Source organism: Rhinatrema bivittatum, chromosome 3 (assembly GCF_901001135.1).
Source record: "Rhinatrema bivittatum chromosome 3, aRhiBiv1.1, whole genome shotgun sequence".
In the NCBI taxonomy this organism is placed as follows: Eukaryota; Metazoa; Chordata; class Amphibia; order Gymnophiona; family Rhinatrematidae; genus Rhinatrema; species Rhinatrema bivittatum.
The window spans coordinates 501,825,532-501,843,548 of NC_042617.1; the positions used below are offsets into that span (position 1 = coordinate 501,825,532).

At 46.2% G+C, this 18,017-nt stretch overlaps 1 protein-coding gene across 8 annotated transcripts in view; it reads right to left on the minus strand.

The window, feature by feature from the left end:
• Positions 1-2,647: 2,647 nt before the first annotated feature.
• NEIL2 (nei like DNA glycosylase 2) overlaps positions 2,648-18,017 on the minus strand; it is a 41,948-nt gene continuing 26,578 nt past the window's right edge. For all 8 annotated transcript variants that reach the window (XM_029596133.1, XM_029596136.1, XM_029596135.1 and 5 more), the window contains exons 3-5: positions 13,744-14,084; positions 11,558-11,754; positions 2,648-3,232 (exon numbers count right to left, since the gene is read on the minus strand). In XM_029596133.1, coding sequence (XP_029451993.1) covers positions 2,949-3,232; positions 11,558-11,754; positions 13,744-14,084 — 822 coding nt within the window. In that variant the 3' untranslated portion in view covers positions 2,648-2,948. The remainder of the gene's footprint in view (positions 3,233-11,557; positions 11,755-13,743; positions 14,085-18,017) is intronic.

An 18,017-nucleotide genomic window follows, 5' to 3' on the forward strand; every position in this document is an offset into this window, starting at 1 on the left:
CATGTTGATGGCCCTTTTAATTATTCCCGCATGATACAGAAAGTAAAATGTGCAGCCAAGCCGCACATTTACTTTCAGAAATTAGCGTTTTTGATGCGCTATTACCCCTTACTGAATAAGGGGTAAAGCTAGCGCGTCGAAAATGTGCGTCCAAATGCGGGTTAACAGTGCGCTCCGCCGGAGTTCACTGTACTGTATCGGCCTCACAGAGAGACTGAGTTCACATCTGTGCTCTGCTCGGACAAGAAAAAAAAGTGAGGAGGCTCACAAAGCAACACTGGCACAGGTTTTCCTACACATGCTTAGCAGAGCTAAAAGCTATACTAGCTAGACAAGACAAGTCCATTCGGTGCTGCCAGATGACATCCATGTCCTAGCTAATTCAGCTCTGCTTACCAACAGAAAATAAGTTATTCACTGCAGAAGATCTGCTTAGAATTAAATTTGCCATAGGACAGATTTATGATGGTCAATATTAAGAACGTGTCAGACCAAATTTTGCAGTACTCCTCTCTGCAGCAGGAAGTATAACCCTGTCATCCAAGCGTGCAACAGCACTTCCACCGATCTGCTTCTATTAATCTTGGGGCGCCAGGGTCACAAACTGGGCTGCAGCTATCATTCTTTTTAAGTTAAACAGTATAAAACCATTTCTGAACAGTATATCTTGCTACTGCAGTCTCTCCTCTCCCCTCAATTCATAGTGCAGCCCTACACCCCAACTGTACCCCCCCTCCCAAATCAGAGCTGCCAAGGGGGAGGAATTTAAGAGATTTTTTCAGTGCTTCTTTTCTAAGGTTTAGTGCACAAGTGCACAAGTGTATGAGTAACAGTTTCTGATCTCAGTAAGGCCTACTGTACAGATAAAGTAGCTGGAAATGACACAGAAGTATTTTATTTTGTTGCACATTCGATGCTTCTCTTACCATTTTACTGTGCCCCTGTTTCTAGGATGGGTGTTCTCACAAAAGCTTTGTTAGCCTCAGCATGTAGCCACCAACCCTTGCTGGTGATCACATTGACAATGTTGCCCAGCTGCACTCAAGCCCCCAATTGCTCTTCTCTTAGCCCTAGGCCCCTGTTGGAGGTGAGTGGAGGAACAAACCTCCCCCTCCTGCTTCTACCTGCTCAATGAAAACTTCACTGTAGTAGAAGTAGCAAACAGGAGGGGCGTAGGCTGCTCTGCTCTCATTCTACCAGCCTGGAGGGGGTGGGGGGTGATGGGAGAAAAAGTTAGTGTGCAGTAGGCATGGTTCTGGAAACCAGGCTGCCAGACTGGACCTCAGCACCTGGATTGAGAACCACTTCATTAATCACTGGTGAATTTATGCCCATTATACCCTGGACAGCAGCAGTGAAAGGGAGCAGGGCCAGAACATACATCAGGCTTTCACCTGTTAGGAGGTGGTTCTTATATTCACTTACAGTGGAGTCCATCTGTTCACAGGTTGTCCACCAGGGCCGTTATCCTCCAATTCACCATCTTCGTCATTTGGGTTCTTGAGGTGTTCAGAGCAGGAATACCCTCTGACCCACAGCATTCCGCACCTGCGGAAGGCAGTAGCATCTTTCGGAACACTGGCACCATCCATGCACAGCGCCTGTACCCTACTGCTGCATGGAACTCTGGTGCCAGCAACATATCACCACTGCCGTACACTTGGTACTGACAAAATCGATGCACTAGAAGAATTGCAAGTTGATGTTGAAACCAGCAGCTATCCCTGAGGGTCACAAATGGGTCTGGTTTGCACGCTAACCCAGATATTCAAATTAAGTTTTCTTAAACCAGACGTAACTCGTTACTATTTAAACAGCAAGGGAGGCTATCTAACAAAGCCGTGGAGGCGACAATACGAAATTAGAAGCCACATGTCCAATCTGGATTCTTTATTGGACAGAGACACAAAATTTTCAAACAAGCCCGACTCAGGCAGAGTTTCGCCCTCTAACAATGGGGCTGCGTCAGGGGCTCAGCTTTATCGTTTACGATCAGAAAGAGAGACAGAGATTGCCACTGTGCGACCAGTTCCTTTCGGCGCATCTAATACATTGGAGAGCATTGTTTGTTAATAACATAGCGGCGCAAGATATAATTATCAGAGACCATTTTATGTATATGCACAAATTGAAACCAGGATACTCAGAAACCCCAAAACGATAAAACTGAGCCCCTGACGCAGCCCCATTGTAAGAGGGCTTGTTTGAAAATTTTGTGTCTCTGTCCAATAAAGAATCCAGATCGGACATTTGGCTTCTAATTTCGTATTGTCGACTCATTACTATTTATACACATTTTGAAAACTAGACTTGTTTGTGGTCCTCAGACTGGAATCATGCACTTCAACAGTGCTTCCAGATTAGACAGTTTGGGGAGTGGGGGGGCAGCATCACTATACTTTTAGTATCACTTTAGTGTTGCATATTGGCTGAGCAGGGGGGGGGGGCAGCATCACTATACTATTAGTATCACTTTAGTGTTGCATATTGGCTGAGCAGGTGCAGAGGTGTTTACATGCATTCAGTGACTATCTGGAATCATGCCAGGTAAAAAACTTTGACATAAATAAGTCGCAGGAGTATGATAAAAGGGCAGATGAGGTACTAAATAAAGAAGCTTAGAAGAAGGATAATGTTTTTCCATCATAATACTTTTAAACCTGGATTTTAGTGAATTATATATTTATTTTAATGATTATTTGCTTTAAGTAGATAAGAAGCTTTTAGCCCCTAAGAGAAAGAACATTATATACAGTATTCAGTTCCTGCTTGCTTCTTCATAGGAAGTACATAACACCATTCAAAAGAAAAATATAACAACTAATAAAAGGGTGTGCATGAAGAGCACAGGAGCTGTGAGAATTCTCCCCCCTTATAACACAGGGTAAAGGAGAGGGGGACTTTTATACCATGAATGCCTTAATGTGATTTTGGAGGTGGCAGTTTCTTCAGGTATATAGAAACTGACACTCAGGACACCACCAGGTAAGCCTCTTCAAACCTCTGGGTGGGCCCAGGCTCTCCTTCAGCACCCGGTGTCCAAGGGGGCATACTTCCTTCATGTAGATCTGGTAGTGCAACCGCTTCCCCTGCAATTTGTTGTGCAACCAGTTTGAGCTGAAACGAAGGGCATGATTGAGCAAAGATTCCACATTCTCCAACTTCAGGTGCGAGCCCTGGGATAAGGGGTGGATCTTTGCCATATACAGGATCTCATTTTTAATGATATTTCCTAAAAAGCACAAAAAAAAAGAGCAATTATAGACAAACTGGACAATACAGAGCACTGGACTGTACAGACATAAGACATAGTAGGAAAGCCTTGTAAATACAGCACAGCTCAAGGACCTCACTATCAAATAACCTTGGATAAAGAGAATACAAAAAAATCTAGAGTACAGAAATTCTTGTGAACATCATGGCTGTCTATAAATAGTATGTTACGCTTTAGTTTAGGCACCAAATTATAAAATTTAGAGCATTTATTAACGGGGAGGGGAGTAGAAGATTAAAAAAAAACCCTGATTCAACCTTGCATTCAAGTTGCTCTACCTTAAACATTCACACTAAATTAAGGAAGAGAAAGCTCAGCATCTAGTACACTTAAGGCACTCTGCTCTACTTTAATCTCAAAATCCAGTATAGCACATAGTGTGGCACTCAAAACTAAGTTATATCCACCTGTGTCCAGAAGATAGATACTAAAAATGTATTTTCCAAAACTTGACATCATGAAAGGAGTTGTGATTCTGAAGACACTGGAAGCACAGGAAGTGTGTAGTCTGCACAGCTCATAACAAAAGGAAAATTGGTTCTTACCTGCTAATTTTTGTTCCTGTAATACCACAGATCAGTCCAGACAAGGGGGTTTATTCATCCCTACCAGCAGATGGAGGCAGAGGACAAAATTTTGGGCACTGCTACTTTATTTATTTATTTATTTATTTAAAGTTTCTTTTATACCGATGACCGTTTACACATCGCATCGGTTTACAGTTAAAAAGGAACAAAAGGGCAGAACCCTTACATATAACATTGAAAAAACAGGTTAACTTTTGGGCAGGGCCCTTACATGTAACTGAGAACAAGGTGGTTAAAAGTGGGATAGGGTATAGAGCTGACTATGCCGCGAGCGTCCGTGATATCAATAAATAGATACAGCAAAATCAGTAAAATCACAACTATTTACAAAAGCTAATTACATAATTAGCCGAGTCAAAGTACAAAATCGATGGGCATGAGACATATTCCGAGAAATAGATTCCTAGTCATGTAGCAAATTCTTAGTTACTCAATTTTTAGTTAAACAGTGGGGGTTTATGTAATGGCAGGTGATGTGTGGTAAGCTTGCTGGAAGAGCCATGTTTTCAGTTTTTTCTTGAAAGTGGGTGTGTATGTTTCCAGGCGTATATCGGGAGGCAGGGAGTTCCATATGGAGGGGCCAGCGAGAGAGAAAGCTCTGCTTATGGTAGATGATAATTTGAAAGATTTGATGGGTTGGGCACGTAGGGTTCCTTGGAGGGCTGTACGTGTGGGTCTATTCGAGGTACGGGGGAGGAGTGGGGGGTTAATCCAATTGAGGTTAGAGTTCAACAGACTTTTGTGGATGATGGAAAGGGCTTTATAGAGAATTCGGGAGTGTATAGGGAGCCAATGAAGTTCGATAAGTGTGGGGGTGATGTGATCTCTTTTTTTTTTAATTTGATAGTATCCTAGCGGCAGCGTTTTGTAGTAGTTGTAAGGGTTTGGTATAGGTGGCGGGAATGCCTAGAAAGAGTGCATTACAATAGTCTACCTTAGATAAAATGATAGACTGGAGTACAGTGCGGAAATCAGAAAAGTGTAGCAGTGGTCTGAGTTTTTTTATGGTTTGGAGCTTGAAATAGCATTCCTTGATGATAGATTTGATGAAGGGTTTGAAAGTAAGATGGTTATCAATAAGGACACCAAGGTTGCGAACGTGTGATGGGAAAGATGTGGATGAGTATGCAGGTGGGATGTCTGGGAGCGGTGGCCTATTAGATATGATTAAGAGTTCAGTCTTGCTGGGATTTAGAGCTAGTTGCATGTCATTTAGTAATTTGTTGATAGAGGAAAGACAGGCTTCCCAGTTAAGCAGAGCAGTATGGAGAGAGTCAGAGAATGGGAAGATGAGTTGCACATCGTCGGCATAAATGAAATGCTTGATGTGGAGGTTAGTGAGGAGGGTAGTGAGGGGAAGCATGTAAATATTAAATAGGGTAGAGGAGAGGGAGGAACCTTGGGGAACACCTTGGGGAAGATTAATGGGGTCAGATTCATTGTTATCTACTAATACAGTGAAAAGGCGATCCTGGAGATATGATCGTATCCAGGATAGGGCATTGCCAGTGATCCCGATACTCCTGAGTATGTTGAGGAGGACATCGTGATTGACTGTGTCGAATGCCGCCGAGATGTCAAGCATGGCAATAAGATAAGAGGTACCTGAGTCGGTTCCTTTAATGAGGGTATCGTGTAGGGAGAGCAGCAGGGTTTCAGTACTTAAGTGCTTTCTGAAACCGTGTTGTGTAGATGGGAGAATGTTGTTTTGTTCCAGGTGATCGGAGAGACGGGAGTTGACAACTTTTTCAATAACTTTAGCTAGGAGGGGTAGGTTAGAGACAGGTCTGTAATTGGATAAGGTGTCTGGGTCAAGATTGGGTTTTTTGAGTAGGGGTTTTACTACTGCTTGTTTAAGAACTTTAGGGACTGTGCCATGCTCTAGGGAACAGTTAAGGATATTTGAGAGGGGTTTGGCAATCACCTCGGGGATAGCTAGCAGGAGTTTTGTGGGGATGGTTTCGGAGGGATGAGATGATGGTTTTAATTTTTTAAGGATGTTTTGTACTTCAAGGGAGGATGAAGAGTCAAAAGATGAGAGGGAGACTGGAGAGTTGATGGTGGGCAGACAGATATTGCTGTTATTCTGTGAAAATTGTGCAGTGATGGAAGAGACCTTGTTTTTGAAAAATTGGGCTAATTCATTGCAACGATTTTTAGAGGGATTAGCAGGTAGTTGTTTGAGGGTAGGAGAAGTGAGGTCCGCAACCATGGTGAATAGGGCCTTAGGGTTATATTGCATACCATGTATTTTTTTAGCATAGTAATTACGTTTAATCTGAAGGATGGAATTTCTATATTCATGCATTTGTTGGTAGTATAATGTTTTAGTTGCGGGGGATTGGTATTTGCGCCATGACCTCTCAGCTGTTCTGAGTTGGGTTTTAAGATTCCTAAGTTCAGGCGTATACCAGGGTTTTCTGTTTCTACGGTTTGGGTTGATAGTTTTTATTGTGAGGGGGCAGTGTTTGTCAGCAATGCTGAGGGTGAGGTTGAGCCAGGTAGAGATGGCATTGTCTGGGGATGAGACGTCAATGTGACTGTCTATGTCAGCGCATGCTTGTGAGATGGTATCTATAGCGCATCCGAGAGTGCCACCTGCAGTCCCTCTGTATTGACCTGTACCCAAGCTAAGATAATTTAACAACAGGGCGAACAACTCCCCTGGGATGGATACCCCTAAACCGGATAGCCACCAACCAAAATAGAAATCAACTACAGAAAACTTTGCAACTTCAGAAACAAATAACAAAAATTCCTTTTTCAAATCTCTTCTTATGAGCACATAAGCTCAGCAGTAGAACAAGCAGTCTTTTGGCAGAATCACAGAGGGTGGGCCTCTGGACTGATCTGTGGTATTACAGAAACGAAAATTAGCAGGTAAGAACCAATTTTCCTTTCCTGAACATACCCAGATCAGTCCAGACAAGTGGGATGTACCAAAGCCCCCGTTATACTGAGCGGGAAGCCAAAAGACCCACTCAGTACACTCTCACCAAAGGACATAACCTCAGGCGTGCGCACATCCAATCGGTAATGCTTAGTGAAAGTGTGAAGTGAGGACCAAACTGCGGCCCTACAAATCTTCTGAGAAGACACCAGCTGACACTCGGCCAAAGACACCACCTGAGCGCAAGTAGAACGAGTTTTAAGAACCATTGGCACCGCCCAGCCCTTAGAAACATAGGCCGAGGAAATAGTTTCCTTCAACCAGTGGGCTAGGGAAACTTTAGACGCTTTCTCACCTTTCTTAGGGCCACTGAACAAAACCAAAAAGATGATCAGATCGTCTGAAAAAATTGTTGACCTTCAAATAACGCAACATGGTGTGCTGCACATCCAAGAGATGGAGATCCCTACCTATAGAGGAATCATGAGACCAGTCTGGAAACCGTGGCAAAAACACTGTGATTCACATGAAAGGCAGAGATCGCCTTAGGGAGAAAAGAAGACACTGTACGTAAAGAAACCTTGTCGGCAGAAATCTGCAGGAAAGGATTGTGACAAGACAGGGGGTTCCAGCGGGTTAAGGTAGGGAGTGCATATGAGCGAACGCCCAAGGAATCAGCTTCAACGTTGAAACCAGTGAGCCCAGGACTTGCAGATAGACCCAGACCTTCGGAACCTGCAGGCGAAGCAATAGAGTTATCTGATCCTGGATCTTGACCACCCTGTCTGCCGTGAGGAATACTCTTCCTAGTTGAGTTTCAAAATGGGCCCCCAAGACAATCCAGCCCAGCAAATCCAGTAGAGATCTCACTCTGTGTACCAAACGCAAGCACTCCTCCTGCGACTTCATCCTGATGAGCCAATCGTGGGTTTAAAAAAAGTTTGGATAAGTTCTTGGAGGAGATGTCCATTACCTGCTATTAATCAAGTTGACTTAGAAAATAGCCACTGCTATTACGAGCATCAGTAGCATGGGATACACTTAGTTTTTGGGTACTTGCCAGGTACTTATAGCCTGGATTGGCCACTGTTGGAAACAGGATGCTGGGCTTGATGGACCCTTGGTCTGACCCAGTATGGCATGTTCTTATGTTTTTAGATATGGGTGCACCAACACCCCGTCCTTTCTGAAGGCTGCCGCGACTACCATCATCATCTTTGTGAAGGTACGAATAGCCGTGGCAAGGTCGAAGAGAAGGAACCAAAACTGAAAATGCTGACCCAGCACTTTGAATCGGACAAACGTCTGGTGGTCCTGGTGAATGGGAATGTGCAAGTAGGCCTCTGTGAGATCCGGAGACGTCAAAAACTCTCCCTTTTGGACCACCGCAATCACAGTCCACAAGGTCTCCATCTGGAAGCGCTGTACCTTCAAACTCCTGTTCACCTTTTGGAAGTCCAAGATGGGTTGAAAATTGCCCTCTTTCTTGGGAACCACGAAATAAATGGAGTACCTTCCCTGTCCGTGTTTGGAAACTGGAACTAGTACTACAGCTTCCAGGCTTAATAACCTTTGGAGGGATTCCTCTATCGCCACCTGTTTGCTTTGGGAAAGACAGTGCGACTCCAGAAAAATCGACCTGAGAGGGTGAGCAAACTCTAAGGCATAACCTTCCCTGACAACCTCTAGAACCCACTGGTCAAAGGTAATCTTGGTCCACTCCTCGTAAAAGAGACAGTCTGCTGCCGATCGCCAAAGACTAGACGTGGACTTGCCTGACTTCAATGGGAAGATTTGGTTCCGCCCGCTCCCTGAGCAGACCCGCCTCTAGAAGACTTTCCCAAACCTAGAAAGGACTGCTATCTACTTGAGGACCACCGTGTCGCTGCGGTTCTGGAACCTCTGCCAGCACGAAACAGTCTCGGCTCACGAAACAGAGGTCGAGAGGAAAAAGGCTTCCTCGCCATCTTCTTATCCTCCGGCAGGCTGTTGCCTTTAGTCTCTCCCAAGGATTTCATATGCTGGTCGAGGTCCCCCCCGAACAAGAGCTTGCCTTTAAAAGGAAGGTTATAGAACTGTGACTTGGATGACAGATCTGCCGACCAACTGCGTAGCCACAACAGCCATCATGCAGCCACCACCGAAACCATTCTTTGCGCTGTGGTACACACGAGATCATACAAGGCATCAGCTACATATGCGACTCCGGCCACAAGACGAGCCATTTGGACTGGGGACAGCGTTCCTGAGGCTTCTGGATCCAACACACATAGGTAAGCTGCATTAGGATGGCACAGACCACAGCTCAGAGCCCAAGAGCAGATACCTCAAAAACCCTCTTAAGCTGTACTTCCAGCTTGCGATCCTGAACATCCTTCAGAGCAGCTGCCCCGGCCACAGGAATTGTGGTCTTCTTGGTGACAGCCGACACGGCGGTATCCACTTTAGGGGTTTTAAGGGCATCCAAATGGTCCTGCAACAAAGGATAAAGTTTCGCTATCGCTCTCCCCACCTTCAATCCGGAATCCGGAGAGTCCCATTCCTGGCTGATCAACTTCTGGATCTTCTTAGGAATGGGAAAGGCCTGGGAGGTCTCCGTAGGCCATCTAACACTGGATTAACCCCCTCGTTATCAGACTCCTCCAGGAAGAGCTTAACCCCCAATTCCTCTATCACCTGGGAAATAAGGGGATGCAACTCCTCTCTCTTAAACAGGCGGACCACCTGTGGGTCATCGCTCTCTGCCTCAGGACCTTGAAAGGGCCCCTAATCCTCCTTAGGTCCGTCCGGGGCCAGGGGGAGCCCCCATCAGGGTCTGCATCCAGATCCGCCGCCGAAGAACCACCATCACTCTGAGGGTCATCAGAATCATTCAGTTCCCTGGGTTCTGAGTCCAGCCGCATAGCACGGGAGCCCCGCAGTGAAGGTGCGAGCTGGTGGGCTGCGCACGGGACCCCCGCGACCTCTTGGTGGCAGGCGCGGGCCTCAAGAGAAAATCGGCGCTTGCAGAGAAATCTTCCTCCACCCAGGGGTTACCTCGGGCGTCGGCTGGAGCAGGTTCCCCTCCCACACAGCTCGAACCTCCAGGGGAGCTGTCGGTTCTGCTGAACAGACTGCTTGTCAGCCTGCACTGTTCTCGCTGGACTGCCCCCTGTTCTTTTTCTTTTTTTAAAGTAACAGAAGCAGTAAACAAAGAACAAAGGAGCCCCAACAGGGGATACTTTCCTGGAGTCCAGTGGGCAGGAGGGGACTTCGGGTCCCACTGAGGGAACAAGTCCCCTGGCTGTCAGTGGTCCCGGGAGTCTTGGGCTCAAACCACCAGGGGTATCCAACCCCCCGTTCACCCGGCTCAACCTGAAGAATGGCCCTCAACAGGAACCTAACACCTTGGGGAGTGTAAGATCGTCTAACCACAATCACTGCAGGTTTACACCTTTACTATCTGCTGGAGGCAGAGAAATACTGAGGGACTTGCAGGTGGCACTCCCGGATAAGTTGCTGTGCCCAAAAGTTTTCCTCTGCCTCCATCTGCTAATAGGGATGAATAAACCCACTTGTCTGGACTGATCTGGGTATGTTCAGGAACTGTAATTTAACAAAAAGAATCTCTCTTATGTGCTTTAGACTCTAGAACCACCCATTCAAAACAGAATAAGGCCAAATGAAGATGTACAGTACATAATTCTTGCTGTATATAACTGGGCTTCCCTTAAGTTATCATATTCTAAATAATTACAGCATGAGTAATGACATATCCCAGAGGTTAATACCATACTGCTTAGGTTCTTGAATATGCTTATTTCTTTACAAGATCACAATTAAGTGAAGCTATTCTTTGGGCTACTACACTATGAGGGTAATTTTCAAAAGGATTTGCATGCTTAAAACTGGGTTTTACACTGGTAAATGCAAATATACCCATGTTAAATGGGCTTTTGAAAATTGCTACGGTAGTATGTTACATTTATACGCATAACTCCTTTGAAAATTCCCTAAGTGTGGTAGGAAGCCAAAGATGTGTTCTATGCTTCCTACCATAACTTTCTAAAATATTTTAGCCCCAATCCTGAAAAACAAACATTGAACAATAAAGCATGCTTGACATACCCATAAACCCCTACTCAGATTGTGCCACTACTATAAAGAAAAGTCACCATTTGTTCCCAGTCAGCCAATCATGCGACTCATCATGCATACTACATAATGCATGACATTCTGCATTATCCAAAGCTAGGCTAGTTCTCCATAATACTCCCTTTCCAGATCTTATTATACTGTTTTCATGTGCACATTCAAGAGCTTACCACTTGAAATTTGGAAAGGAATGATCCTTAGCAGAAAGGATCCCATGCCCAGGCTTAAATGGATGAAATGATACCTAAACAAACATTTAGCTCTTGAGATGGACTCATGCCTTCTTTACCACTTTTTCCTTCCTAGTTCCCACTCTATTTCTCATCTATTCTCTCCCTCCCATTCATTATCCTTTATTCAGTCCCTGCTTACTGATGGTTTGTGCACCAATTAGAACTGCATTTCCTGCGGTAGTTGCTTGGTATCTGCAGTAACAGTGAATTTAAAGTTTACTGAGAGAACTTTGAGGGTAATCCATCTTGTTCCAGAAACCTAGATGCACTGCTATTTTCTATGCTGGATGCGTAGTACAGCAGAAGGCGGACAGGTATTTGGACCACATCTCATAGTTCTGCAGCAGGGCCCAGATACTGGAGCAAGACTTTGCTGTAATACCTGCAGGAAACTGGGGATTTTACCTATAAGCTTCTTATAAGAAACAACAATGCATACCTAATCCAGAGAAGTATCTTTGATCCAGTAATATACAGCAGACAGGTCTTGGCTGACAAAGTGCTTCCAGTGCCTGGCCCTGATGAAACTGGACAGAGAGGATGTCACAGGTAGGTTTGATGGTGGGGCCTGAGCACCAGGCCATGCGACAGTTGTAGAAAGCTAGGAAGCCTCCACCATCAAAGTGAAGAACCAATCTGAAACCAAAGGTGGGGACAAAATTCCCAGACTAAACAAAGACAGTAAAATTCAACACAATGTTCAAAGGCAGAAGAGAACAATTAAAGCATCAAATCAGAGAAGGGGGCCTCAATGGAAATTTGGAACCAGATAAGTAGGGTAACAAAAAAGTACAAAAAAAAAGGTTTGCAAATCTGTTTCTTTGTACAATTTTGTACTAGCACCATGTCCCCTTCCTCCCTGTTCCACCACCCTGAAATTCAATTTTGTAAATTTCTGTTTGTGACTTCCGCAGATCCCCAAATAATTATTTTTCAGGTAAATTAGACCAGCATTTTGAGTCAGCTGAAGACTAAGCTAGCCCAGGCCAAGTATCATGGGGGAATTAAGGCATAACCAATGCTCCCACAGGCAATGGCTTGAATTGGGAGATACAGTCTTAGGCCTGTGCATTCTGACATCAGAGATCTCCTTGCATTATTCAGGCCTGCGCGCTAGAGGAATGAGGAGAAAATGCAGGCAGTCATTCCATATGCAGGACATAAAGACTGTGGCTTTCTTTTTCAAAATGTTTCAACAGCCAAACACAGTCTCGGCATTACACTCTTCACAAAAAACACTTGTAGCAATCCACATCAGGAGGCCAGATCTAGCTACCAGTTATGGATCCTACTAGACAAAGGGCAGCATGTTTAACTGGGCTGGAGAGGAGAAAGCAAATCCTAAGAAATAATCAATGGAACAAAAAAAACCCAACAACCCCGCCCCCCCCCCCCCAAAAAAAAACCCCCCAACTATGTGCATCCTGAAATTGTTCTCTTCTTGGATGTTCTCTGAAAAGTAGAAGTGACCAAATCCAAAAAAACAGCCTGCAAGCATTTTTTGGGGGTTTGTCACTTTGTCTTGCAGTTTTTTTCCCCAGATGGTCAATATGTAGGTTTATCTATTTTAAAGGATTTATTACCCACATGCTTCACAGTTTGAGGTGGGTTACACAAGAGCATTCCTAATCTGCATTAACATATAAAACAAAGAAACAGCTGAAAAGCAAGTCAACCTAACATAAAGAAGGAAACCAGTTAAGGTCTTCACTCAGCAATGTAATACCATCTGCAGGAGATGTCAGAAATCACAGAAACACAGTTAAGCCAAATGCTAGCTTAAGGAAAGCAGTTTTTAAATCTCTTCATGAATGTCTGGATATGGTCAATGGCCCGTAAGTTCTCTGGCAAGGAATTCCACAATATAGGCCCAGCTATAGAATCAATTACTCTGTCCTGATAGGTACTACTTGTAGTGAAGGTACAACCAACAAAAGCCCCAACCAGAAACATCATTATTCAAAAGACCAAGGAAAAATCATGCTGATTAGGAATTTAAATTATCCACCATATAGGAAACCAATGGAAACTGCAAAATGAAACCAATATGAAACCTCACCTGGTACGTCAGCACTCACACATCCGTATTCTGCACAATCTGCAAGGCCTTAAGAATTTTGGCTGATAATCCAAATCTGCCCCAAGAGGCTGACAATCTAAGAGCTTGATGTAATATGATGTAAGTAAAAACAAAAAGTGTGCTGAACTTTTTGGCACTTTTTAGTTCAGGAATAAAGAAAATGTGCAACTCCCGGAGTTAAAAAACAAAACACTAACAGCTCTAACTGGAAATATACATATAAAAATATGCTTAGCATGCACAAAACATGCTTTCCGTACAGCATCCTGGCACCATGACCTCCAGGTTCAGCCCCACAGATTTAACACTAACCCCAGAAAATGTACTCCACCCCTGCCCAGGAGTTGAATTTCCAGTGTCAAAAAACATGCGTTAAGCCTATGCACTTCTCTGCATTGGGGAGTAATAGTTAATGCCCTGAACAACATGGGATTTTTATGGAGGAGTGCTAATGCATGTGCACATGTGTGCAAAACACCGTTGATTCAGGAAAAAAGCTTTATTCTACAAGGATGTAAAGCCTATACTCATCATCCATGCAGTACCTGGGTACAGGGTCCTTCCAATCCCCTCTCTTGTTTGCACTCCTGGCTCTGGCAAACTCATTAGCTCGAATGCTTCCGAATAGCCAAAAATGAAAATGCAGCCACTTCCAGGGATCTTCTGCAGGCTCCAAGTAATTGCTTTCCTGAGCTTCCTGCTGCTGGTTATCTGTACTGGGGAGCTTTGGCTCCTGTCCCTTGATTTTTGAAAGTGTAATGCCATCTCTCCCAGTACCCATCACCTCCTCCAAGGCGGTTTCTTCCTGCCCTCTCTCAGGATGCTGAGACATGACAATTTCTCTTTCATCAGAACCAAATGCCAGAAATAAATTCTTCCCATGGACCTAAAAATAAAATCAGAAAGGAATCAAGAATTCTGCATAGGTAACCCCAAAAGTAATTTTCTTGATTGACTAGGACACATATGATGCTTCATCTCACCATCACAGTTACATACTAGATGATGGTAAAAAAAAAGAAAAAAAAAAAAAAAAAGAGACCATCCACTCAAGCCACTCTGCCCGGTTATCTTGATCCACCTGGTAAGAGCATCTCTCAACCATGGGGTGTGACCATATTTTAATGGATGTCTTTCTGGCTTTAACAGCCTCCTTCACAGCACTATTTAGACATACCAGCAGACACTTGATCTTCCTTTGACCTTTAACTTGCAAAATACATATCTGAGTTTCTGATATGGTATTTTTTTTAAAAAACAGTCTCCATGCAGAATTTAGATAGAAGGAAACTAAAAGAAGCAGTTAAAAAGATAAATTTCCACATTTTATCATAGTCTCCCTTTTTTAGGTTATATATCATAATGAGAAATTACTCCTTACCAGATAATTTCCTTTTTCTTTAGACCAGACAGATGAATCCAGAATAGGAAAATTAGTTCTTACCTGTTAATTTTCGTTCCTGTAGTACCACGGATCAGTCCAGACAGTGGGTTGAGCCTCCTTTCCAGCAGGTGGAGACAGACTAAAACTTGAAGGATGCCCTATATCAGGACAGAGCCTATCCTCTACCCCTTCAGTATAACGTATGTCAAAGCATAAAACAACAAACCCAAGAATAGGATCAAGCAAGTAACTGTAAAGCTCAACGGAGCAAATCTAGAATCATGTAGAAAACATGGTATACCTATACGCTCTTGCATCAACTTGGTATAAGAAAACGACCAAGGCTTCCGGTGTAATTGCTCAGTAATCTTGCACAAAGAAATATATGGAAATCTGCAGACCTGCAAGAAAACAAGCTTCGAGAGGACAGAAGACAGACAGGGAAGGGCGTCTGGACTGATCCGTGGTACTACAGGAACGAAAATTAACAGGTAAGAACTAATTTTCCTTTCCTGTACGTATCCGGATCAGTCCAGACAGTGGGATGTACCAAAGCTTCCCTAAACTGGGTGGGACCGAGACAGTCCCGCTCGAAGCCCTTGCCGCCCAAAGGAACCGAACACCGGAGCGTGTACATCCAGACGGTAGTGCCGAGCAAAAGTGTGCAGAGACGTCCAAGTGGCGGCCCTGCAAATCTCCTGCGGGGAGACAGATTGACTCTCTGCCCACGAAGTAGCCTGAGAACGCAGAGAATGGGCCTTCAGACCCTCAGGAAGCGTACGACCTTGACAAAAATACGCCGAGGAAATGGCTTCCTTCAACCACTGCGCAATCGTGGTCTTAGAAGCCTGTTTACCGCGGTTGGGACCACTCCAAAGGACGAAGAGATGGTCTGATACCCGGAAGTCATTGGTGACCTGGAGATAGCGAAGCAAGACTCGTTTTACATCTAGCCGACGAAGGTCGCCACCCACCGTACCCGCAATCTCCTCCGGAGAGAACGCTGGGAGTTCGACCGACTGGTTGACATGAAAAGTGGAGACAACCTTAGGCAAGAAGGAAGGAACCGTCCTGAGAGAAACCCCGGAATCCAAGAAACGCAAGAAGGGCTCCCGACAGGACAGCGCCTGAAGCTCGGAAATACGGCGAGCAGAGGAAATATAGACCAGAAAGACAGTCTTTAGAGTAAGATCCTTGAGCGTAGCGTGGCGAAGAGGCTCGAAGGGAGCCACACAGAGAGCACGAAGGACTGGGTTGAGACTCCACGATGGACACGTGGACCGATGGGGGGGGGGGGGGGGGGGGCGGAGGTGTCTAACGCCCCTCAGGAAACGAATCACGTCAGGGTGAGCTGCTAAGGCATGACCGTCCACCAGACCCAGGAGAGAGCCGAGCGCAGAGACTTGAACGCGTAGAGAACTGAAGGAGAGGCCCTTAGAGAGACCCTTCTGAAGAAAAGAAAGAATCAAAGGAATCGAGGCAGAGCGCGCAGGGACACCCGCCTCCGTACACGCGGACTCAAAAACTTTCCAGATGCGCACATAGGCCAGAGAAGTCGACTGCTTCAGGGCTCGCAGCAGGGTGGAGATGACCTCCTCCCTATAACCTTTGCACCTCAGGCGACGCCGTTCAAAAGCGAGGCCGCAAGACAGAAGCGATCGGCCTGGTCAAAAAATACAGGCCCCTGCCGGAGGAGACGAGGGAGATGACCGAGGCGCAGGGGCCCGTCCACCGCTAGATTGATGAGATCCGAGAACCACGGCCTTCGTGGCCACTCGGGAGTGACGAGAATCACCGGTCCCCGGTGGAGCTTGATTCTCCTGAGAACTTTCCCCTTCCAGTGGCCACGAGGGGAAACACGTACAGAAGGACGTCCGCTGGCCAAGGTAGAGCCAGAGCATCCACGCCCTCTGCGCCATGCTCCCTCCAGCGGCTGAAGAACCGATTGGCCTTGGCATTGCCCAGAGTCGCCAATAGGTCGAGGTGAGGAGGACCCCACCTGTCCACTATCAGAGCCATGGCCGCGTCCGAGAGCTCCCACTCTCTCAGATCGAGCGACTGCCGGCTGAGGAAGTCGGCTTGAACATTGTCTTTTCCGGCGATGTGAGAAGCCGCAAGGCACTGTAGGTGATGCTCCGCCCAAGCGAGGAGACGGCTGGCTTCTAAGGCTACCAGGGGACTGTGAGTGCCCCCTTGGCGATTGATGTAGGCCACTGTGGTGGAGATGTCGGACAGGACTCGTACCGCCTTGCCACGGATCAGGGGAAGGAGCTCCTGAAGTGCCAGGCGGACCGCCAAAGTTTCCAGTCGATTGATGTGCCAGCGCGACTGAGTCTGCGACCATGTTCCCTGGGTGGACTGAGAAAGGCAGACCGCACCCCAGCCCAACAGGCTGGCATCCGTGGTCACTATCGTCCACTGTGGAGCTTGAAGAGGCATCCCTTGCAGAAGATGAGGAAGAGACAGCCACCACTGTAATTCGTCGGCAGTAGAATCCAAGAACGGAAGGACCACGTGGAACTGCTCCGACACTGGCTGCCAACGGGACAGCAAAGCTTTCTGTAACGGACGCATATGAGCAAAAGCCCAGGGGACAAGGTTGATGGTAGAAGCCATGGATCCCAGGACTTGGAGATAATCCCAGGCTGTCGGGGAGGGTAGGGCAATCAAAGTCTGGACCTGATCGATCAGCTTGAGGGTTCGCGCCCGAGGTAAGAAAACCTTGCCTATTCGGGTGTCGAAGTGGGCTCCCAGAAATTCCAACTCCTAGGAGGGCTGAAGCTTGCTCTTGGAGAAGTTCACTATCCACCCGAGAGAGGCAAGGCGCTCCAAGACGCGATCCACCGCCCGCTGGCAAGAGGTCTCAGACTTGGCCCTGATGAGCCAATTGTCCAGATAGGGATGGACGAGAATCCCCTCCCGGCGCAAGGCCGCTGCTACTACTACCATGACCTTCGTGAAGGTGCGAGGAGCGGTTGCGAGGCCGAAGGGGAGAGCTCGAAACTGGAAGTCCTGGTTGAGAATGTGGAATCGGAGATATTTCTGATAGTCGCGGTGAATGGGAATATGAAAATAAGCTTCTGCGAGATCGAGGGAAGCAAGGAACTCTCCGGGGCAGACCGCCGCAATGACCGCCCACAGGGTTTCCATGCGGAAGTGGGGGATCTTGAGAGCCCGATTGATCCTCTTGAGGTCCAATATTGGGCAGAAGGACCCGTCCTTTTTGGGCATGGTGAAGTAAATAGTATACTGGCCGGCGCCAATTTCCCTTTCCGGGACTGGGACCACCGCTCCCAGATCCAGAAGCTTGGAGAGAGTCTGGACCACCGCGTCCCTCTTGGCCTGGCCGCAAGGCGAGAAAAGAAAGAGATCTGGAAGTTCCCTGACGAGGTTGAAAGCGTACCCGTCTCTGATAATGTCGAGGACCCACTGATC